We start from the raw sequence: 25282 nt of genomic DNA on the forward strand, positions 1-25282 counted from the left end.
AAAATCTTAAATAAGTTTCTGCCTAGAGAGTGAGTGACCTAGAGCAAGGCTTGACAAATCAAAAAATAATTTAAGCACCAACCAAATTTCATAGGAGCCAAGCATTTTTTTTTAAATAATGGCTTTATTTTGAAAATAATGCCTTTTTTCAGCTTATCTAGGACTCAGCAACCCTTCTCCATGTTGGTAGACACACTGACATAATTACCAAAAGCTTTGTTATCCTAACACTTCAATGTAGCAATCAAACATATAACATTTTAGGCACCAATGCCAAATTTCTATATTCGTCATAGTGACCTGGTGCCTGGGAATTGTGAAACCCTGACTTAGAGCGTGTGCAAGTACGTGGATGACCAAAAGAGAAAGCGAGTGACCCCAGGTCGGTGAGCGATCAAAAGCGTGACCTAGAATTGTTGCAAGCGTGTTAATGACCAAGCAAAGAACTACAGAGCGAGGGACCTGGTTAATGAGCGATCAAAATCGTGACCTTGATCGGGTACAAGCATGTGGATGACCAAAACGTAACCTAAAGAGCGACTATGCCAGGTCAGTCAGCGATCAAAATCGTGGCATAGAGCGTATGCTATCATGTGAGTGACCAAAAGGGGGGAACGTAGAGATTGTGTGAGCACGTGAATGACAGAAACAGTATGAAAGCATGCGAGTGGCCCAAAGCGTGATATACTGATTTACAGACACAGTCGTTTTCACAGGAGTGGGAGTCCAAGACGGATATTTCCCAGGGTGGTGAATTCCAGGAATAAGTGGTCAAGAATATTAGAATAGAATGGGAGAAGGGAGGCAAAACAGTAAATACGCCTCTGATTGTTGTCGATTGTAGTAGTATCTGAGCATGAGACTTCATTTTCTACGGATCTAGCGTTTTGATAAACATCTGCGTTTACTACCAACTCGGGTTAGGATTATTGATAAGAAGACAGTCAACGTGAGCAAAAAAGGCACGGCTGTAATTTGTTCAGGGGATTTATGTCCTTTCATTGTCAAGTTTGAAAAACTCATTTTCACAAAAGGGACACTTCCACATAGTGATTTTACCTCTCTTTTTCTTACGAAGCAGATAATACCTTATAAGTGGGCTGTTTTTATGGGAGTGTTCCAAATAAAGTACACTGGCACCGGATTAGTACGTGAATACATACAACAAAATTGATTGTAAAGTTTTCGTATGGCTCCCAAATCGAGTTTTCTATTACTTCTAGGTAGTGCATTCAGAAAATGGCCATCCCCTTTTCTTCCCCACAGATACGATCTTATCCAAAGGCCAACGTTGGTTTTACTAATAGATATTTTTCTTCAAAACTCACATTCCATTTTTATCCAAACGTGAATAGGTTGACCTTTTTCCTTACTCTTGAGAATTCTAAATATTTATCATTTCTATGTTTAAGTTGTCAATTATCGATTTGAAGCATCACTTTCGATTTGGAAAATGCCTAAAGAAAGTCTCGTGTATGAAGAAATTCGTCGTAGTTTGTTTGATGAGGATTCAGGTGATTCCGATTCTCCAATTGAAAGTTCCGACAGCGAGTATATAGTCACGAACAAGAGACCACAAGTACACGTATATCATAGCTATAAGGAGATAGGATAGTGGATAATATATCGTCATAAGCAGAGGCGTAAGCAGGGAGGTGCATAGAGGGTCCGTATCCCCTCCTCCAAGTCAACCAAAAGTTAGAAAAAAATTATTTCAGTAAAAAAATGCTATATCGAAACTAAAAAGAAGGGGATTCCCTCTCTGATTACTTTTTATCACAAGCATAAGCGTGGACAAAGATCATTGGCGTACGTGGGGGAAGGGGGGGGGGATATTGAGGTTCTAATCCCTCCCCTCAAACCGAGATTATAGTGTTATTTTGCAGGAAGAAACGTAACCTCCCCCCAGAAGGAAAACATTTTGAACCCCTACCCCCTCGAAAAAATTCTGCAGACGCCTATGACGGAGATACACTGAAAATGCAAGAGGGCCACAGTTGGGAGGAGGGAGGTTGAATTACGATTGAAGGGTTATCCGTATATTTGTGAATATCATGCCGCTTTTGTATGCATGGGTAAACATAATGCCCTTCCATATCACCCCCTCCCCCCAATCACAAGAAGAGTTTGAGGAAGTTCAATATGGCTGGAACTAGAGGCACAGCAGCAGGGTGAAGTTTTTCAAGGAGATATACTGTGCATAAAGCACTTTTTGCAACTTTGAAAGCGGAAAAATTAAGTTTATCCCCTCACCTCCAATACGTTGCGATTATGTTCCTAGTTGTACGCCTGTAAGTTTCAACGTATCACCAGCAACAAGTGTGCGAAAATATTTTGTTACATCTTCACTTTTTGTTTTCTAATGGAGGAGGCGAACCAGAGCCGTAACTAGGGGGGGGGGGAGACGGATCTCGTGCCCCGCCCGCTGGACCAGAGGGGGCGCAAATTTCATTCTCAAACCTTACCTTCAACATTACAAAGGGGTGCTAAAATGCGCACTTGCCCCAGGTGACCAAGCATCTGGTTGCGGCCCTGGGGAGAACGTCAGTTATTCGTAATTTCTCTGACAGAACCAAAAATAAATTAGATTCCTCTTTTGTCGGCAGAATTTTGCCAATATTTTTACTCCTCTGTCTTTGTCAAAAGTCAGCATAGCACAGACACTCCACTTAAAAAAATGACACCAGGCTGGACCCAATTTCATATTTTTACAAGCTTCGTACTGTCTCCCTTCTCGTAATCAAAAATCAACGAATACACCCCCTCCCCCTCCTGATGCTAACGTAAAATTGGAATGGGGCCTGAATTTTTTTTGGTAAAGCTTATTTGTTTTCATATCGAGATACACGAAAGTTTATATCTGGAAGCACTTGTCTTTTCTAATTTTTGAAGTTGTCTTTTGAATTAAAAATTCATATATTAATAGTTCACTTCTACAAAATAAAAAAAATCGAGAAAAGGAAAAAATAATTGGCAAAGTTGGCGAGAATATCTTGAAGAGAAAGGGCGATATACCGCCGCTCACGAATAAATAACTAACCGGACCTTCAGCTGGACCCGTATACGCGTACAGGGATAATATTAACTCGTACGCATATATACATGTCTTTCATGAAGAAAAAAGAGTTGGGTGCCAACTCCTTTACATAAAAGAAAAATGCTGTATAAAGAAGGGTGATTTCAGTTTACAATTTGTCTCCACAGGGTATCTTGAAACGAAAAAATGAACAGCAACGCTGTGGCCGGCATGAATAGGAACTGAATGGAAGGAAGGACGGGGGATTAGGTGAGAGGTGAAAGTTTGGACGAGTCCATTTCAGAAAGCAAAAATAGGTTATTTTCACGAACCTCCCAGTATCCTTCAAGAATCGGTAAAGGGTTAATAGCGCATTTGGCTACATCCAGTTAGACACCCCCGATCTAGCATTTGAAGTTTCATAACTGCTATTTTCACTAATGATATTAAATACTGCCAGAATTTATCACTGAGACATTCACAAAACTTACGTGATCTCAATGTATTGAGATAAGTGGGAAATATTCATTATTTTCTTGATAAATCATTGTCAAATGCATTAAGTTAGGATGTAATTTTTTGCTTGAAATATTTGATTTGTTTCATCTATGAATGTCATCCCAATAATCTCTGTTGTATTTTTCTTCAGTTTACTTCCAACGTTCCCTCTAATTTTTTCACAAATTTGTGCAGACCTATTTCATGCACAGTAAGACAATATGCCATATACACCAATAGTCTATTTACTGATTTTTCGTGCACTGAAAGAAACGGAACGTATGGACTTAATGTTAAATACATAGAGTTGCATGCACATCAAAAATAATCTTGATTATGACACGTCTTGGAAAAAAAAAGTTAGCCACCCCGTGTTATATATATAGAGTAATGATGATGCATAACAGAATTTATGAGATAAATTACTCCCAAACGTTGGCTGTAGTAGGATGAAATAAAGTCTGTCAGGTGTGTTGAAAGACATTTTGGGATGATATTGATTGATTCAATGATTTATTCACTATGAATTTCAATAAAACTGTGACCTCCTCACAGTGACCTCTTCAAAATATTTGTTTTCCAGCCAGGGATGGAAACTAATGTCCAAAGAATAGTAAAAATTTATACACATTAAAAATCCTTTATTTATTAACAAAGTACTTGGTTGGGTTGGTTAACTGAAATTTTTCCGGGTGCTACATTAACACTACTACTAGTTAATTGCACATGCACTTTGTAGACATTTCTCTATGGAATTTTGGGTTGTACACTGCAGAGTTGGTTGTACACTACACTGTTGTAGTATTTTTAGTGCCATAGTTTCTTAGAAGCAAGGATAAAGCAGGAAAGCAGCAAGCATTTAAATTTCAAAGCATATATAATTTCATCCCACAACTGTGCAGTGAAAGTGAAAGATTTGGGAACTCCTGTGATAGATAGATCTATTCTATTGATTCTTTATCATGTACAACTTGGTAACTAAGATTGTCTGTATCTTATAAAATAACACTGTTAATAAATTCTTTGGATATTATTTTATTTTAATTTTTTTACTATGCTCATCACTGATTTTTCTTTATTCAGGTATTGGTCATCATTACGTAATTTAGTGATATCTCTTCTCAGCAGTATGAGATCAATCATCAGTTTGTTGTTTCTGCTCTTCCTTTTTATACTTATCTTCGCCCTACTGGGTATGCAACTGTTTGGAGGGGCGTAAGTACAAATATTTATTTTGTTCCTATCCCTTCCAGATGATAGTAGTTTATAGAAAACTAGAAAAACACATTTAACCTATAATACATAACCCAAAAAATACAGTAATCTATAATGGAATTGCTTTAGAAATGTATGAGTTCATATTTTATATTTATAATATATTCCTAACTACACTCCACGCCACTTAATGTGATCACATCAGGACTCTGTGTTTCTGATAACAATAACTAAATAATAACTACATTCAAACAAAAACAAACATACTTGTTTGCCAGTGTGGTGAAAATATATCCCATTTGGTCAAACAGGATGCATTTTAAGTGGGTATTAGTAAAAATGGGGCAACTTTTTCTTCTAAGCATAATTGGTTGCAAAATGTTCAATCATTAGTGGTTTTTTTTTTTTTAAATTTTGTGTCACAAAGACATCTCCCTATGCACCACACAGTGTAACATAGGGCCATATAAAATTGTACAATCAGCATATTTACCGTGGAAAACAAAAAACAAAAAATTACAATACTTTGTACAAAAGAGAAAAATTGTTTTCAAAGAAAATAAAACAATAATAATAATGATGAAAAAAAAAGAATAAAAGTAAACAGAAAAAGAAAAAAATTAAAAATAATAATAATAATTAGAAAAATAAAGATAATAAATAGAAAAATAAAAATAATAAATAGAAAAATAAAAATAATAAATAGAAAAATAAAAATAATAAATAGAAAAATAAAAATAATAAATAGAAAAATAAAAATAATAAAATAATAATAAATAATAATAAAAATACGTAAAAGAAGAAAATGAAAAGAAAATATACATATATAAAAGAAACAAGACGAAAGAAAGAAAACAGAAGTCTCAGTTCTTAATGCTATGTACAAATCTTCGAAGGGCACTCAGAGTCTCTTTTGAGTACACCGATTTCGATGATATTGGTGGCCATTGGATTGATAGCTTCCATAGATCACGTTCAAATACAGTTCTCTGAGTTGCCACCTTTGAACACTCAAAGATCAGATGTTCGGGACCCTCCTTTCCCTTTCCGCAACTGCATATCTCACTCTCTGCTAAGTTAAATCTTTTGAGATAAGATTTGAAATTTCTGTGTAAAGTTAAAAACTGTGTGAGGAGGAAATCCGGAAAAAAGTATGGTTGCTTTAACCAATGATGCACTGTTGGAAAAAAACGTTTTGTCTATTTTGCCGTACTGGATTTTAAAAACTCGGTGTTCCAACTTCTGTTGACTTCTTTTTGGTAGAGGCGTTTCCAGAACGAATATGGAGATTTGCATACTTTATTAACTCTTCGGAGAGCAGTGGAGGATTTGGCCAGTTCATCTGCTCTCTCGTTTCAGATTGTGCCCCAGTGACTTCTCACAAATGAAAAATCTATAACTATTTTGTTATTGAGACAGCTTTTTAGAAGGCACTGAACATCGACAATTAATTTTTCACTATTGGTTATGTCTTGAAGAGCAAGAAGAGAAGAGAGAGAATCACTGCAAGTAAGAAAATTAGAGCCAGGGAATTCGATAACTTTTTTCATAGCGAGATTAAGACAAAGGAGTTCCGCTTGGAAAACCAAGCAGTCATCACAAATGCGATATTGATGATGTGAGATTTCAATCCCTTGTTGATAGAGGACAAAGGTCAATGCAACTTTGCCGTTAATTTTGCTTCCGTCAGTGTAACACACAATATCATACTTCTCCTGGATTATGCTATCAAAATTTTTAATTGAGATCAGTTTTCTGGCAGCTGGATGAGGGTGGTTTTGACTGCATTAACATACTTACTCTAATATATATCATGCATTGTCTTTCTTAGAAGTCATCCGATCCATGGGTGGCAAAGGTTTGATAACCACTGTCCTACCCTAATATTCATTTAGGAATTTCAGCCACTAAAAACTCTATTCCTAACCAGTTTACCATTTAAAATTTGTAAAACTACAAAATGTTTTTATTTATTTAAAAATATTTTATAATTTTATACAGAATAAAAAAGAAACAATCATATTTTTAATCTTCAAGTATGTTTGAATCTGTGAATTTTTCTAGTCAGATTTGTTTGACAGTTTCTATACGTTACCATAGGCGGGGGTTATCAATTTACACAGGTTTTCTTTCCAAAGTACCAGCAAATTTTATATCAAAATTCTTTAAAAAAAATAATTTATGCTCTCCAACGTCTTATGAACAATTTCCTGTATCAAATTTTGAAATATGAACTCTTATATGTGTTTTTGTATATATGATGAACTTGAATATTGAATATATATGAACTCTTATATGATTGGTACCACCCCATACCTACGGGGTGATAATGATCACCCTGTAAAATCACTATAAATCACTCTTGGCATCTTTCTGGAGCGATGCTGATCACTTTAAAGTTAAAAAATATATATATTCAAGGTAATTAAAAAACAAAACAATTGATATAAAACAATTTTTATTAAAAATTAATTTTTTTGACAGAAAAGGACTGGCTTGAAGACTTAAACCCCAAATGCAACATGAAATAAATGCAAAAATATTCAAATTGAATAAGAAAACAAGACTGGAAACTGAAAATCATTCAACAACATTGGGGTCGAAGTTGCTGTCCTAGTTGATGTTCCCCTCTGTTTTACAACAGATTGTCTGTAAACTTCCTGTTCATCTACGACAGGTGGAAAAACTAAACTTGTCCTCTTTATACCAACATTTTTCCTTAGAAAGCTGATGATTCATTTACCAGCTCCTACCTTTGCAATGACCCGGTAAACATCTTGGATATTTTTTCCACCTTAAAATTTACCAACACATAATTCCTACTAGCATCGTCTTCCTCGTCATTTTCCATAATTGGATCATCATTAATTGAGGGTCCCACAGTCATTTTCCTATTCCTGACTAGAAGACTTTGCACCCAGTCTGCCCCGGGCATATTGTTTGTGAAGCATTTCACAGTCTGCTCCAATCTGCTGAGATATCCTTTCACTATTATTTGTATATCAAGTTTCCTCATCAGTACCCACTAACGGGCACACATTATGAGAGTGTCAACAAACCTTTTTTTGTTCATCAAAAGAAAACAGGGTTTGTCCACCATGAGACTTTGTGTTCAGGTTTTTCTCACCTAACTTCTTAGAGTGGTGAAAGGAATGCCAAATTTCTTGACAGTCATCCTCATTGACATGAGGATGATGACGATTCTGATGAGACTATTGAGAACGGTCCGATAGAAGTCATTGATTTATCTAATTGGTAATAGGTAAGAATCTTGAGTGTGTATATATGATAATAATATTGGAATGTGCGCTCTTCCTGACTGCTGTCACAGATTTTTCAACTGCTGCAATTGAATAATTCACCCGGGACCCAAGACCAGCAAGTTTTTTGTAATTTTGTGGCAGGTTAGCTTGATGAGTATCACACTGGAAAATACCAAATTTTCTGCGATTAATGACAGAATATTGTGGTAGCCCTAGAAAACAAAAATACCTTTGGCAACATCATCTTTAGATGTTATAGAGTTGTATAATAACTAGATGAATTGTATGAATTTTAATAGTAATTGTGTGCAGTAGAAGTTATATTGAAGTACTTACAGGGTAGAGTTAATGGAGTCTTATTTGCTTCCTGATAGCCTTCACCATAATTTGATCAATCTGGCGGGAACCTATATCATCATTGCAAAGATATTCTCATAAACATTCCACTACCTATTTCACTCATTCTGATCGTTGTAGAATGCAACACTCACCACTAGTGTGAAAAGATCATGTCGATCATAATAACCCCAGCTTATCAATACAACTATGATTGATGGTACTTCTAAAAAATTACTGAAGATGTATTGGGCTAAATGTTTTTAGAGAAATTTGTGTTATACAATTATTCTACATGATAAGCAAGCTAACATGAATCTTTTTTTGCAGCTTCAATTTTGCGGATGGAACTCCTCCAGCAAATTTTAATACATTTCCTATCGCCTTGCTCACAGTATTCCAGGTATAAAACAAATATGACTGTTTAGATATTTAGGTAATTTAATTTATTTGAATGGTGGGAATCATATCATAGTATGGTGACTACTTTAAAAAAATCATTGCTAATAAAATATAAGAAAACAATTATTTTGGCTCAAATTGTTTTGTATTTTGTAGTGATAAATGAACTAATTGAAGGTGGAAACTAGTCAGTAATTAATGATAGGGAATTTCAGTCACATTTTGACCATTTTCTTTTAAAGTCTTAGTGCCATGGATGCTAATTTGGGAAACATTGATTTACAAAATTTTTGAAAGAATAATTAGAGGTTAAATGTATGTTTTTTTTTGATAAAAAAAATCTTTACTTCTCACATCAATAGAATCATTATAACAATAACTTTAAACATTGCAAAGATACAAAATAATACATTAACAATTACAATCTTATAAATGACTTGAAAACATAAAGTACTTTATGAGAGGCACATAAAGGGCAAGGTTGCGTTTATCAAGTGCAATTTGCCTTTGGTAAGTGAGAGATGAAACAACCATAAAATAGATTGTGAGCCAAGTTTGATTGTTGACCCTTGATATAAAGCATTCAGTCAAACGGCCTAACAGAAACAATGATACCCTCTATAGTAACTATAACTATTACTCTCCAGCTTTATATGATGTTAGTATATTCAGTGTGCTTGTTATAACTACTACTGTCGTTCTGTAGAAAATGAATGTTATATTGGATAGTCTTTATATTTGCAGGAAAACATATCTATTATGTTAATTGTTATACCACAAAATTTGAGGCATATCTTCCTACTTCCTGGTTGTAACAGAATGGTGTCTATTACACAGAATTTTTTTCAATGAGGGTTGACTATATACTTAATCTATAGCAATGAACCACTACATGAATTTTAAAATTGACTCAAATGTTCCCTTATGAAATCAACAAATTTTTTTCTGATTTGAAATAAACACATTTCATTAACTTTTTAGTCCCTTCAATTAATTGTTTTGTAAATTTATCTATATTTCTCTATTTTTTATTTTAAGATACTCACTGGTGAGGATTGGAATGAAGTTATGTATAAAGGTATTGAGGCTACAGGTGGTATTAAAGAAAATGGAATGTTTCGAAGTTTGTATTTCATCATTTTGGTGCTCTTTGGTAACTGTATCCTTCTCATGATATATATTTCATAATTTTTGATAATAAGTTTTATAATCAGAATTTGTTATTTTATGAGGTGAAGATAAAGCTGGAAACTGTTTGATATGCCTCATATATTAGTTTTTGTTTCAGGAAAGGAAGCTGCTGTCAGGTTTTCTCTGAGAAAATGAAATGTTGATATTTTGAATGTGCCTTTGCAAAAGTACTGTTATTCTCAAATAGGTGTTCTTTAAAAAAAATTTTTACAACACCTATTTTAAAACACCATTTTTTTTTATTTTTTTTTTGTAAATCAAACGCAACAATTTGCCCTTAAAATCATGGGAAAATGACTGTTGATGTTACTTGATGATAAATCTCCAGGTGTTTTTGGTGTTTGTTCATTGGCATTCAATTATGCAAAGTAGCAGCATAAATACAGGGTGATCAGCAAATAAGCCCTTATTTCAAAATTAAATATCTCTACAACAAAGATCAATAGAATTATGCGGTAAATGGTACGTTTATTAGCAAAACTGTAAGAATGTTGTACAGAAATTTCGAAAATTTAGTTTTTTTTTTAATTTTTAAAAACTTAAAAAAAAAAAAAAACTGGAAATTTTGGGGTTCAAAAATCCTCATTTGTGTGAAGAGAAACCACTGCATTCGCCTAAAGTTACTGCATGGGCTGCGGTATGCGCCAGAGGCATTATCGGCCCCTTCTTCGTGCAAGAAACGATTACTACTGAAAGTTACGTTACAATTTTGGAACAATTTGTCAGCACACATGGCGCGTACCGCAGCCCATGCAGTAACTTTAGGCGAATGCAGTGGTTTCTCTTCACACAAATGAGGATTTTCGGAACCCCAAAATCTCGTTTTTTTTTTTAAAATTTTAAAAAATTAAAAAAAAAACTAAATTTTCGAAATTTCTGTACAACATTCTTACAGTTTTGCTAATAAACGTACCGTTTACCACATAATTCTATTGATCTTTGTTGTAGAGATATTTAATTTTGAAATAGGGCTTATTTGCTCATCACCCTGTATCTTCATATGTTATATTAATTGTAATTTCTCAAATTTTCTTCATGTCTTGTATTCATTCATGAGCAAGCTTCATTTTCCTGATAAGTCTTTTTTCTGATTGGCTCAATGTGCGAAGTAACTTTAGTGCACTAAAATCTTCAATCTTGGAAAAAAAAAAAATCATTCTTGATTATATTACATTGTATGTATGTCTTTTTGTACTTGTTCTTTGACAAAATAAAGACACACTGCTGAATGTGTTCTTGGCCATCGCTGTCGATAATTTGGCAAATGCACAAGAGCTTACAGCTGCAGAGGCAGAGGAAGCAGAAGAGGATAAAGAGGTATATGTTTGGAAATATACTGCAACAAGCAGCTGATTAGGTTTTCTCCGTTCAATGAATAAGATTCTCTTGTGCTAAAGGGCTGTTTTGTGTTTGAGTATCGACTTGTCACCTTAAATTTCTCCAACCCTAGCAGTTGCTATCATCAGGAGATAATAGATGAAACTCTGAATCAAACAGAGCAGACTCAAAACTATGATTTGCCAGCCTTGACTGACTGAATCATGAAAAATTGCAATATTTTTAAACAGACTAGGCTTAAGTAGCCTTGACTTGCTAGGATAGTTCAGTACTGGAAAAAAGTCAAGTTTTTAATGAAACTCAAGAAAAAGCCATATATTAGAAATTTAAATATATTGAACCACAGAGCACTGATTCTTAACCAGTGCTCTGCGGAACCCCACTGGCTCCATGTGAACTTCCCAGGGGCTCCACAGCGACTCAAGGAAAATAAAGTAAATCAGTAAACTTGATAGATTATTAAAAAAAGGGGTCTGCAAGGGGTTCACCATAAAAATTATATACAAAAAGGGCTCCACCATAGAAATTATATGGTAAAAGGGGCTCTGCGAGTCAAAAAACATTGAGAACCGCTGTCCTAGAGTAACTTTCTTGAAGCTACCAGGTAGACTGAACAAGGGTAGACTTGTTTTTAGAGCAAAGTTTTTTTTTCTTCAAATATTTGTACAATAGGCCTATGTGTTCAATTTCTTTCTTTTTTCATAAAAAATTTGTCTTGTTTCATTCATAGTCATATAACGATGCATACATATGTGAAATAAAGGTATGTGATTTTGTGTTTAAACACATAATGTTTAAATTATACAGGCCTTGGCTGACAATATTGTATAAATAAATAAATAAAATAATGTTTAGGAAAGCATGAGTTCCCCATATTTTATCATTATCGACTGATTTTTCAGAGAACTAAAGGTGAATTAGAAAAAGAAATCAAAGACTTGCAGATGCCTGGAGATCCACCACAAGTGAATATATGTCCACCGTCGCCAATGAACAATGCAGGAAAAGCAAAAAATTTCAATTCGTAAGTTATCTGAATTGTTAAATCTGCTATATCCCTTGCTTTTATATTTTTTTAATATGCAATTTTTGATTCACAGTTCAGGGTCTACTCACATACGGATACAGGAGGAGGGCAATTCCCTCGAACATGTTCAATTAAAAAATTTTTTACTAGTATAGTATAGCCAAGAAAGTGGAGGTGAACAATCACCTTCCCCCCCCCCCCCCAGTCACTACAAACACCTCTGTGATGTATTCCCCCTCCTGTTTGAAGAACTTGTATCTGCTTATGGGTATACTAATTATTCAAATTCATCTGTCAACTTATTTTAAGAAGTAAGTAAGAGGAGTTGGATTTTTGAATTTTTTTAAATTAAATTTTTAATTTTTAACTTCTAAATTGATGAGATGCATAAATAACCAATTATTTACCTCAGTCAAACAAAAGGCCACAGACATTAGTTCATATGTTTGAGTTGATGGTTTCATCCATGTATATTTTCCCTAACAAACTTGAGGCGACCACAGATAGACAGCGCCTTCACATCCAACCCATCTCACTAATGGCAGTAAATTGCAATATAGCGATATGGCCAGAGTTGGTGTTTGGTGAAGTAGTGGTTTCATCCATGCATTGACTGCACGGGGGAAATATATTCCCAGCACTGATTTTTGGAGTCACCAAAAATTAGTGCCCTGTAAAATATTCATTTTTATTACTTGCTATTTTCTCAAATTATCAGCTCTGTTGTGGACACTAACCATTTTAGATGCTGCATCAGCACACTTCCTGTCTTGAAACATGAGAAGTTCACATGAACTCTTCTTTTTAATGACATTTCACTCAGAGGCCTTGCAACCATAAAAAATTAGTAGAGCATGCAAAGTTTTATGTTGGAGAGGGGTATGCACATATGTGTGGACTTGATAGGGCAAGGGCTAGAAAAACGGTGACCACTATACACTATAGGCTTAGATATTTTTTTAAATACATAACAATAATCGTTTGGATTTGGTAAAATTCTCTTTTCTATATTGATACATTTTATCAGTTGGTTGTATATCATTTTCAATAACACTTTTGACAATTTAGTTTTATATTTGTTTCAAGGAAACATTTTATTTTTCTCAATATTATGCTGAGATGAACTCGGAAAGAAAAGTCACCTCAACATAATATTCAAAAAAATAAAATGTTTCCTTGATATCTTGGGCTGAGAAAAAGCCACTTATCTCTTTATATTTGTTTGTTTGTTTGTTTGTTTCAACCAAAAATTGGATGTCTTTGTATTATTGTAGAGAAAAGGGGAGTCAAGAAAAGGTTGATAGCAAAAGTCTTGTGAATGAGGGAGGAAAAACCAATAATCCAGACGGAGGTGATGCTAAAATTTATTAATTTTTAAACCCCAAATATAGTTTTTGAGACCTGTAAAATATAATTATAAAATTTTACAGACTTTATGAACATTTAAGAAATTTCTTATTATTCACAGTTTATTCTATAACTGCTCTTGATTTGATTTCTCTAACGCAAAGAACTTCTTTTTTTTCAATCATTACATCTGCATGATAAACTACGACTTCATGATTGCTCAATAATCAATAACAAAACAAGATAATATGTTTTAGCAAATGAACATCAACCAATGGCTCTGTCAAACTAGATGTTGTGCTTGTCTTGTAAGCAAACTTCTTTTGTATTGCAGAACAGACTAAACTCTACTGTATGCTAGTTGGTTTTCAGATACATTAATATATTGATTCCGTTGAAGGAATTAACAGGAACTGTGTAACTGTATGACAAAGTTTGATTTGAAATACAAGATTCCCATCATATGAGTAATCTTCAGGAACAAATTCATCTGTTATATTGATTGTATTTGCATCATCTATCATATGCCTTTTTTATTTTTTTCTCAGATGAAGGAGATAATGAGAAAGACAAAAGAGGTCCAAAGCCTGTTCTTCCCTATTCTTCCTTGTTCATACTTTCGCCAACAAATCCGTGAGTATTTATCCCTGATAATGATTGTATTGAGCTTCAAAACATTCATTGAGCTCCAACTTCACTAATCATTAGATTCTTGTGTTCATCCAATTTTGAATTCTTATTTTACTGAGCAGTTTAATTGCTTTGAACTTTAAATTTTTAATTATTTTTTATAGCATTCGTCTCGGAGCCCATTACATTGTCAATCTTCGCTATTTCGACTTGTTCATCATGATCATAATCACCCTTAGTAGTATAGCATTAGCTGCTGAAGATCCAGTTGAGGAGGACTCGCCATGGAACTCTGTATTAAATTATTTTGATTATGCCTTCACTGGAGTTTTTACTGTAGAAATGGTTGTAAAAGTAGGTATAAGAAAGCACGACATTGTTATGTATAACTTCTTGGAAATAAAATTTAACTCTTTACTTTCTTTTCTAAAACAATAAAAATTTAAAAATTCATATTATCTGAAGAAAATAGTCTTCTTCAACCGATAAGGCTATCGGTTGCATTTTCTCGAATGTAACCGATAACCTTATTGGTTAAATTATTAAAGTTTTATGAATGAACTTTTATGAAACTTTTATAATGTAATCCCAGCCTTATGTGCTGAATTAAAATTTTATTTAATTTTCAACAGTATAATACATTGACAACCTTGAGTCTGCGCTTTAGGCCGCTCAGCCATCCTGACACCATAATATATAATACATTGACACACACTATTAATTACATTCACTATTTTGATCGTTTTGTGTGTGTGTGTTTGTGTTTTTGTTCAATTTTCCTTTTCCTGGCAATCAACCTCTCAGATGTAATTTCACACATTTTGTAGGTTATTGATCAAGGTGTTCTTCTCCATCCTGGTTCCTACTGCCGTGATTTCTGGAATATTCTTGATGCTGTTGTTGTTATTTGTGCTCTTGTTGCCTTTGCCTTTGTGTAAGGTTTTTTTTTTTTTTTCAATATATATATATATATATTTATTTATTTATTTAATAAAGCCAATTTTTATAGTTTGTTTAGCACTTACTTTGATTTAGTTTTTGTAGCATTACTTTTAAAAAAATTACACAAAAACTACAATTTTTTAAAAACTACAATTAATAGAAATTCCATAAAAATTTGAATATAAATACTACCAATGCATCTTGAAAGTTATTTTGTAAAAAAAAAGTTTTAAGTTAGTAATCATTTTTCATTTTCTGATGTTGGAATATATGCCTAAATTTTTTTAGCCTACATTGTATACAGCTAACCCTAAAATTGTTTCATATTTTTTCTTTAGTGGTAGCAGTACAGGGCAAAATTTGAGCACCATCAAATCACTTCGGGTGCTCAGAGTCCTCAGGCCGCTCAAGACCATCAAAAGAGTACCAAAGCTTAAGGCAAGAATTTTATCTTTTTTCATTTTTAAAGTCAAGTTTATATGCTAGATATAAATTGATGTTAATTCCATAGAAATTAGTTTTCACATGTATAATTTTTCATCTACATCAGTTCATGAATAAATGTAACAGTAAAATTTTCTTACTTACTACAGTTCCAGTTTTGTTATTCAAACTAAAAGGGCAAATTTTATGATCCCTTATTTTGCTTGGATCAATGGTAAAATCAAATGGTCTAGGGCCAGTGTTTCCCAAAGTGGGTAATGCCGGCGGAAAGGGGGGGGGGGTAGAATCTACAGATTTAACATAGGATCCTATGAATTCACTTGATTGGGGGAGACAATGAGAAAAACATTCTGAAGAAGAAGTTGATGGAATACAAAGTTTGGGAAACTATGGTTGGGTCATTCCATTTCAAATCACCCGGCAAAATGCCAAAATGACACCCATAGTCTCAGATTTCAATGACTTTTTTGTTACATTCACCATCCTTATTAACCGTGTGAAATATTATTTGCATATCTCTAAAACTTTTTGAGAAAATTTTTTTTGAAATTTATCAAAAACTGATGCAGATGACTTTTCCGAGGCTCAATTTTTAAGCGGCATTTTTTGAGAAAGTAAATCATAACTTTTTCAATTTTCAATATATTCAAGTGAAATTTTCACTGAAGTGTTCACAAAAACATACAGAATATGAATAAAAATAATTCATACATTTGCATTTGAAATTTACATGCAAAAAAATTATGTAAACTTTGTTTTTGTGGAATTTTTCGTTAGAAAAAATACAATTTTTCAAACATATTTTTAGACCAGAGGCACAGCAGTTACCAAAACAACTTTTATTTTAAATTTCTCCTAAATTTAAGAATTTTTTGAAGAATTACCAGAAAATGAATCTCAAAGCACACTTAATGAAGATATTAAACAGAAAGCAAATATGAATATTTTGATAAAGTTAATTAGAAACAAGACTCAATTTACCCATCACAAGGGGAAAACTGCAAATTTTAACTCTGGCCCCTGCTTTAAGAAAGGGAAACAAGGAAAAAAATCTGAAGAGTTCAATGTCACTGAATATGCCGTGAGAAAAGCAGGAGAGCTTTTATAAATAGCTTTTGTTAAAAAATTAAATTTCAACGATTTTTTTGCAATCTAATTTTTTAATGCAAAGGTTTAAATTTTCTTTCCTAGTCATAATCTACATTTTTTTGTGAGCATTTTAGTGGAAATTTCATTTGAATATATTTAAAATCTGCAAAGTTATATATTTTCACAAATAATATTGCTTGAATGGGGTTAGCCTAAGAGACGTCATTCGTGAGGTTAGAAAACATTTTTTTTCTCAAAAAGTTTTTGAGATATGTACATGAAACTTTGCATGGTCAACAAGCATGGTAGAAGCAATAAATAAAAAATAATAATTGGAATCTGGGATGATGGGTTGCATTTCAGTATCTAGTTGAATGATTTGAAATCGGAATGATCCAGTCTTATTTCGATGAATTTTGTGTTGCGAGCCAGAATAAACATATTAACGGTCAAAAAACCATTATTTTTTTTCTTTAGTATTTTACTTCATATATTTAGGAGAAATTTAAAATAAAAGTTGTTTTGGTAACTGCTGTGCCTCTGGTCTAAAAATATGTTTGAGAAATTGTATTTTTTCTAACGAAAAATTCCACAAAAACAAAGTTTACATAACTTTTTTGCATGTAAATTTCAAATGCAAATGTATGAATTATTTTTATTCATATTCTGTATGTTTTTGTGAACACTTTAGTGAAAATTTCACTTGAATATATTGAAAATTGAAAAAGTTATGATTTATTTTCTCAAACAATACCGCTTAAAAATTGAGCCTCGGAAAAGTTATCTGCATCAGTTTTTGATAAATTTCAACATTTTTTTTCTCAAAAGGTTTTAGAGATATGTAAATAATATTTCACACGGTTAATAAGGATGGTGAATGTAACAAATAAAAAAAATCATTGAAATCTGAGACTATGGGTGTGATGGCTGGGTGATTTGACATGGAATGACCCGGTCTAGATCTCTATCGATTGATTATTTCCTCAATTCTCAGCTATTGCTTCTAGAATTTTTACATTTGAAACAGTAAGCTGTAACATCACTTTTCAGATCAGATTTTGCTGTTTTCCAAAACTAGCTTCATTTCCACCGAGGAAAAAGAAGTTGTATTATAAAGAAGGGATTGCCAACTGGTTTATGAATTTGTTCTTTTTGTCAGATATTTTCATAATATTAGTTAAAAAAACTCTCCCATATTGAATATATTCCTCCAATATATGTGAGCTATTGAGTGTCTGGAATAACATAATGATTTCAAATTATCTCATAATGTAATATGCAAAGTAAACTGAAATTAAAAAAAATATGAAAATAGTCCTTATATAAATGTCTAGGGAAGATCCATATGTGAAATTGAAAATTTACCTATAGTAACAAATTATTTTGTTTAGCATTTATAGTTTGTGGAATGTTTTATGTAATGGAATGTTTTTAGGATGTGACAAAAAAATTGTTTTTAATGCATTTTGTTTATTTCTTCACAGGCTGTGTTTGACTGTGTTGTGACGTCCTTAAAAAATGTTTTTAACATCCTCATTGTGTATATTTTATTCCAATTCATCTTTGCTGTGATAGCCGTTCAGTTGTTCAATGGTAAATTTTTCTACTGTACTGATCAGTCCAAATTGACTAAGGAGTATTGTGAGTAAGTACCTCGAGTTTAGAATCTTGATTTTTTTCTTGCATGATTATGATTAAAGTGTTTGTAGATTTGATTACAAGTTTTAAAGGATACTTATTATTTTATTAAAGAACAATACTTAATGAATCTCGAATTATTTATACAATATTTTGTTGTTCAATATAATAAAAAGTATTTCTTCAGTTATTTGAAAAAATAGTAAATAATCTTCAAATAAATGAACCTAAAAAAACAACAACATTAAATTAGATTTTGTTGTGGCTGTCAATCCATCTGAGTGAGCAGCTCCAAATTTATTGAACAAGAAATGAAAAATATTTAACATGAAGGCACCTGCAAACTTGGTTTAAAATGAACAAAGTTTTTAGTCCCATTCTTATAGGATGCTTTCTTATTAGATCAGAGTGAACAAAATTTTCAGTCCCAATCAAGTTTTTTATAGCAGGGTTTGACTGCATTTACTTAGACTCACTCAAGAGAACATTCTGCTTAATGTTATTTGAAACATATATCATATGCGAATTCTGGAATTCATCAATTATTTAAAACACATTTCTTAGTATGTAATATGATACTGATAATAAATTGATTTTTTTCTTTTTGATTGCAGTGGAGAGTACTTTATATTTAGCGAGAGTGACAAGCCGCCTGCAGTTAAGAAAAGGGAATGGAAAAAGCAAGATTTCCATTACGATAATGTAGCAGCTGCTATGTTAACACTTTTCACTGTGCAGACGGGTGAAGGTTGGCCCTTGTGAGTAATTAGTTAATAAATAATTTATTTAAAAATTTTGTAGCTGCTTTAAAACCTGTGCTTGTGAATGCAAAAACAGTAATGCAGTTCTGTAACATTTTTTTTCTGCTCTGCTTTTAGTTGTCTGTTCTGCTTTTAGTTATCTGTTCCCCCAAAATCACAAATTTATAATCTGGAAATTTTTACATTTTCATAAAATGCAGTAAAACCTAAACCCTCATTAAGTCTTCACTCTGGTCAAGTCATCATTTTTCTTCAGTCTTGTCCACCTTTCATAGATATCAATGTTCATAAACCCTCATTTACTCGTTGCTAATTTTGGTTAACTTGTCACTATGGAAAAGTTTGTGAGAGGAGAGAATATTATTTCTATAACTTCTTTTAAAGGAAGTGCTTGACAACAGCATTGCCATATGCTCAAAAGTTAGCATGAAAGCCTTATGTACCACATCAAAACATCTCAAAGAATGTTACGCCAAGGAAGTCAATTTGTCAACTATAAAACAAAAGCTATGAAAACATTAGGGACTGTTTGAGCTGGGCCTGATTTCTGCATATGCCTTACTAATTTGGGGCTTCAAATTTAAACAAAATATGTTTGTTGAAGAACCAGACATTTGTCTCCAAGTTGAAGCCTTCTTATGTTTGCTTTTTTTCCGCCCAAGACCTCTCAAGTCAAAAGTGAGCCCTATATTCGAGATTACCTTGTAGTTATATCAAAAGCTACTGATGAAGAATGCAAATCACTGAAATTATATGAAATGCATATGCAAAATTAATGTGCAATGTTCTGTTGTAGAGAAAGGCTAACTATACAGGGTCTTTATAATTAAAGTTCCACTTTGAAATGGCCATAAAAAGAAAACTACTGAACAAAATGTTATCAAACTTGGTAATAGTTTACAGGAAGTCATGGTATTTAATTTTCCACAAAAAAAAGTTCAAAAACTCACTACCAGTGTGGAATGGCACAGTATGCAATATTGTTAAACAAAATAAGACATAAAGACATCGGTTTAAAATGTTTTTAATTGTTTTTCTGAAACGAAACTGTTTGTGGGATTATGAAAAATCACAATGGCTTACGACAAAAGGAATGCAAATTTGAATTATGCAAATGCACTTTACACATCATTAGATTTTTCAGCTATAAAATTTAGCCTCCTCATCAGAGCTCTCATTGTTATGAGTCGACGATGTCTGTATCCATGAAAGACGAAGCTTTTCTTGTTCAGTGTCATTATGAATGCAATAGCAATGGGTGGCGTGCTTCACAAAAGTATCCTACGGTAAGACGAATACGCTAAGGGCCAATGGCACCACGTGAATGAATGAACACCAGGGGCTCTGCAACCTGGACGAGGTACATGTATGGTTTAGTAGGGGCTCTGCTACCTGGACGAAGTACATGTATGGTTTAGTAGGGGCCCTGCCACCGGACTTGTCCTATTGCCGAGATCTCTTCCAGCCCAGCTTTGTGGCAGAGTCTAGAACAAATTATGCGCACCTAACAAGCTGAGTGTGTATCTGGTGTTGTGTCTGATTTTTCAGTGCAGCCATCTATACGTCAGTTGTAAGTGAAGTGTAATGATTGAATATTTGTAGCATTGTAGGCCTGTTGCTCTCTGTGATGAGACTTTTTAATGAAAAGATCGGCTCACATTCATGCCTCAAAGTTGGGAACCACAGAAAACCAATTTCAGCCGACCACCACTGTGGCACCGGATCCTTGCGATGTGTGAGTCTATTACTATGACCACTAGATCACCACAGTGACCAATGGCACCTCAGGATTTGAGGAAAATTATGGCAAAGTTTGAAGCCACTGGTTTTTTTATCAGTTTCACCTAGGTCCAGAAGGAAGCCTGTTTTTGTCTAAACCAAGGAGGCTGTTGCATTAGCAGTAGAGGAAGCAACAACGGAAGGCACATGCAGGATGTGCAGCGTAAATGCTGTTGCATGTCGAATGGACATACCATTGAGTACGGGTACAAAATCTTTCACAAAGTGTTGCTTTACTACCCATACAAAATAAAACTTGTTCAACAACTTGAACCTAACGATCCTGCTGTAAGAGTATTTTTTGCTTTGGAATTCCTTGCGCGGATGGAGGTGAACGATCATTGGCCATGGAACATTTTGTGGACGAATGAGGCCCATTTTTATCTAAATGGGGATATCAACACACTCTCTCTCTCTCATAACTGCAGGATTTAGGCCAAACAAATCCCCTTATGTTATCCACCCAGTTCCATTTCATTCTCTTAAACTCACCATTTGGTGTGGTATGACAGCTAATGTCATAGTTAGACCATTTTTCTTTGAAGAGCAATTGGCACTTGGGCTTGTGACATGCACTGTGACTGCTGCTCACATAGTCAATGTTAAGGCGTTTGGTGATAACTGAACTTCAGCAATGTGACATTTTAGACACCACGATTTTCAAGCAGGACGGGACTCCACCTCACATTGGTACATGTGTCAAACAGTTACTTCAGCCAGCCAACCAGATTATAAGCCGACACTTTCCCATTTCTTGGCCACCCCAGTCACCAGACATCAACCCCTGTGACTTCTGGCTATGGGGTTACCTCAAAGCGACTGTTTATGTTGATAACATAAATAATTTGGTGGAATTGAAAAATGTGATACACCAACATGTCCGTAACATTCCTCCTGATATGCTAAGAGCTACTGTTTAGAACACAATGTGATTCAACTTGCTTTCAGAAAATGGTGAATGCTACATTGTAACAGTTACCATTTTCTGAGTTATTACCATCCAAGATTACCATCCTCGATTGACAACAAACCACCGTGCAAATTAAAATGTGTGTTAATAAATGCCAGGAGCTTGGGCAATAAGAAAGATTTTTTAGAAACTATGATAGTTGTGGAGGGCTTGGATCTTATAGCCATTACAGAATCTTGGGCAAACGATGGGGATGAATCTTTCTTACACATCTCAGGATACGATACTTTTTTGAGAAATAGATCTGATAGGAAAGGGGGTGGAGTGTTGATATACGTGAAATCCTGTTTGAAGGCTAGAGAGTGTAACGTGCAGAGAAGTGATATTGAAACCATATGGGTTGAACTTGAGAGCAAAAGACGTCATAAACTTATTGTTGGGGTTTGTTACAATCCACCGAATAGGGATCAAAGCTACATTGCCAAAATGCATGATGAAATTTCCTACATGTGTAAGCGACAGAGGGTTCTCATACTAGGGGATTTCAATTACCCGGGTATTGATTGGGAGAACCTTTCATCTGGAAATCAGTATGAAAGAGACTTTCTTAAGTTGGTGCTCGAAAATTTTTTGTATCAGCATGTATCAGAAGCCACAAGGGGTACTGCTATTTTGGATTTAGTTCTTACTAGTTCTGAGGATCTAGTTGAACATGTTTCGGTGGGGGAAGAGTTTTCTTCCAGTGATCATCGTATCGTCAGATTTCACTGTAACTTTTCCTCGGGTAAGGTTGATAACAAAAGACTGGTTCCTTGTTTTCGGAGAACTAACTTTGATGTTTTGAGAGGAAGGTTAGCTGAAGTTTTCAAAGACCGGTTGGAATCAGTAGGGGTGGTAAGTCAATGGGAAGAATTTAGTACGAAGCTGTCCTCTGTTTTGCACGACGTCATACCCTTTGTTCGAAAAAAGCGTGTTTGTACATCACACCCTCTATGGTTCACGGATAGCGTGCGGAACCTTTATCTTGAAAAGAAAAGAGCATTCAGAGAGTATAAAAGTGGACGTGGTGACCTATCATTGTTTACTGATAAAAGAAGACTGTTGAAGAAAGCGATAAGGGATAGTAAAAAGGAAGTTGAATCTAGGTTGGCAGATAACATTGGCTCTGACCCAAAATCATTTTTTCGATACGTCAATAATGGATGCAAGGGGACAGTTGGTCCCCTCTCGATAGGAGGCTCTAAGGTAGAGAGCAATGTAGGCATGTGTAGTGCTTTCAATGACTTTTTCGCGTCGGTTTTTAATGGAGATAATGATATTCGATATACGGGTGTTGCATGGGGTAATAAAACCCTCAACGATATTCAAGTAGATGACGTGGAGGTCCTAAATCTTCTAAGAAATGTATGTGCAAGCAAAGCACCAGGACCAGATGATATCTATCCCAGGGTTCTCAGGGAAGGTGCTAATGAATTGTTGGGGCCAGTCGCACAGATATACAGGAGTAGTGTTGCTGAGGGTATCGTCCCGAGAGATTGGAAACTGGCTAACGTTGTTCTGATATTTAAGAAGGGTAGTAGAGAAGTGGTGTCTAATTATCGTCCAGTGAGTTTGACGAGCTCCCTCTCGAAAATTTTGGAAATTATCATCAAAAGGCAGTTTGTGAAGTGGATAGACGAGAATAATGTATTGTCGGATAATCAGCATGGGTTCAGGAAGGGGAAGTCATGTGTAACTAACCTCCTTTGCTTCTATGATTACGTGACTAAGGCTTTGGGTAAGAGCAAAAATGTCGACGTTGTTTACCTTGATTTCCAGAAGGCATTCGATCGGGTACAACATGGCAAACTCTTGAAGCGTTTACACGAGATTGGAATAGGGGGCAACTTGCTGAATTGGATAGAATCGTGGTTAAGAGATAGGTCGCAACGAGTTATGGTGAACGGGGAATTCTCTGGTTGGACAGACGTCACAAGTGGAGTTCCTCAGGGAAGTGTCCTTGGCCCCATACTTTTTTCACTTTTTATCGACAAACTCGATCAGGGTATCGATGGAATTACTAGCAAATTCGCAGATGATGTGAAGCTAATGGGGGTAATCGGGAATGAAAGCGATAGGGAGTTGCTCCAGACCAACTTAGACATGATTGCAGCATGGGCAAATGAATGGAGCATGACGTTTAGCGTAGATAAGTGCATGGTCGCTCATTTTGGTTCGAACAACCCACAGTTCTCTTACGAGTTGAATGGTGTCACTATCCCGGATGCAACTAGAGTCACCGATTTGGGAATTCTCATTGACGAGCGACTTAAGTTTTCTGAACATTGTTCAGCGATTGTCAAAAAAGCGAATAGAATGCTTGGTCTCATTTTCAAAAAGGTCTCTTCGCGTTCTCCTAAAGTCATTCTTCCGCTTTTTCGAGGCTTAGTTCGTCCTGGACTGGAGTATGCGGTAAGGTTTTGGAGACCATACCTACAGAGGGACATAGACTTGATTGAAGGGGTGCAGAGAAGAGCTACGCGTGTCCTTATTGGCACACAGGGCTTGAGTTATGAAGAGAGACTTCATTTTTTGAATATGTTTACATTGGATGAACGCAGGTGTCGAGGAGATATGATCAAAGTGTTCAAAATTTTCAATGGGATGGATAGGATGGACCATGAACTTTTAGTACACCGCCAATCAACCGCTTTTACAAGGGGACACCAGTATCGATTGGTGAGGGACAATGCAAGGTTATGGTGTCGCAGGGAATTTTTCTCTAATAGGGTTGTTAATAAATGGAATAGCTTACCCCCGGAGGTAGTAAATTGTAACACAATTGACACGTTTAAAAAGAAATACGATAAACATGTTGGGGTAAATCGAGAAGCTATTCATTCTTAGAATAAGACAACCATAAGTATTCTTTATGGGCATTGTATAATATTTTATCATGTGTATATATTGTTTATAATTTGTGTTAATTGCATTTTTAATGGGGTTGCTGTATTTTTGAAACATATGACATCCATATTTTTATGGGCATCTTTTTATCAGCCACCTCGTTGGGCATTTTGCCTGTTGTGGCGTTGTATTTGTATTTGTATTTGTATAAGTTACATTGAATATGCTTTGTAACATGTTTTAGAAACGATTAAAAAATTTCAAACTGATGTCTTATTTTGTTTAACAATATTGCATTTGCATACAGTGCTATTTCCTGCTGGTGGTGAGTTTTTTAACTTTTGTTTTGCCGAAAATGAATCCCATGACCTCCTGTAAACTATTACCTAGTTTGATAACATTTTGTCCAGTAATTTTCCTTTTATGGGCATTTCAAAATGGAACTTTAATTATAAAGACCTTGTATTCTAATAGTTGCTCTGATAAGTCTCAATTAAAAATTACCCAAGTATAAATCATAAGTGTGCCGTATATTTTACCATAATTAAATATTAAAAAGTCAGGAAAGTT

The 25282-nt window shown here is 34.5% G+C and overlaps 1 protein-coding gene across 1 annotated transcript in view; it reads left to right on the plus strand.

Annotated features, from left to right (window-relative positions):
- The window catches only part of LOC149087589 (voltage-dependent calcium channel type A subunit alpha-1-like), a 154285-nt gene that overhangs the window by 41081 nt on the left and 87922 nt on the right, over window positions 1–25282 (plus strand). Inside the window, exons 15-26 of the mRNA XM_089231917.1 lie at window positions 4598–4729; window positions 8659–8731; window positions 9769–9889; window positions 11138–11238; window positions 12162–12283; window positions 13561–13637; window positions 14182–14266; window positions 14428–14617; window positions 15091–15197; window positions 15544–15643; window positions 18223–18383; window positions 18991–19134. Coding sequence (XP_089088043.1) covers window positions 4598–4729; window positions 8659–8731; window positions 9769–9889; window positions 11138–11238; window positions 12162–12283; window positions 13561–13637; window positions 14182–14266; window positions 14428–14617; window positions 15091–15197; window positions 15544–15643; window positions 18223–18383; window positions 18991–19134 — 1413 coding nt within the window. The remainder of the gene's footprint in view (window positions 1–4597; window positions 4730–8658; window positions 8732–9768; window positions 9890–11137; window positions 11239–12161; window positions 12284–13560; window positions 13638–14181; window positions 14267–14427; window positions 14618–15090; window positions 15198–15543; window positions 15644–18222; window positions 18384–18990; window positions 19135–25282) is intronic.

Source organism: Pholcus phalangioides, unplaced genomic scaffold (assembly GCF_987345545.1).
Source record: "Pholcus phalangioides strain wild (caught in Gottingen) unplaced genomic scaffold, Ppha-v1.0 ptg000004l_1, whole genome shotgun sequence".
Taxonomy (NCBI): domain Eukaryota; kingdom Metazoa; phylum Arthropoda; class Arachnida; order Araneae; family Pholcidae; genus Pholcus; species Pholcus phalangioides.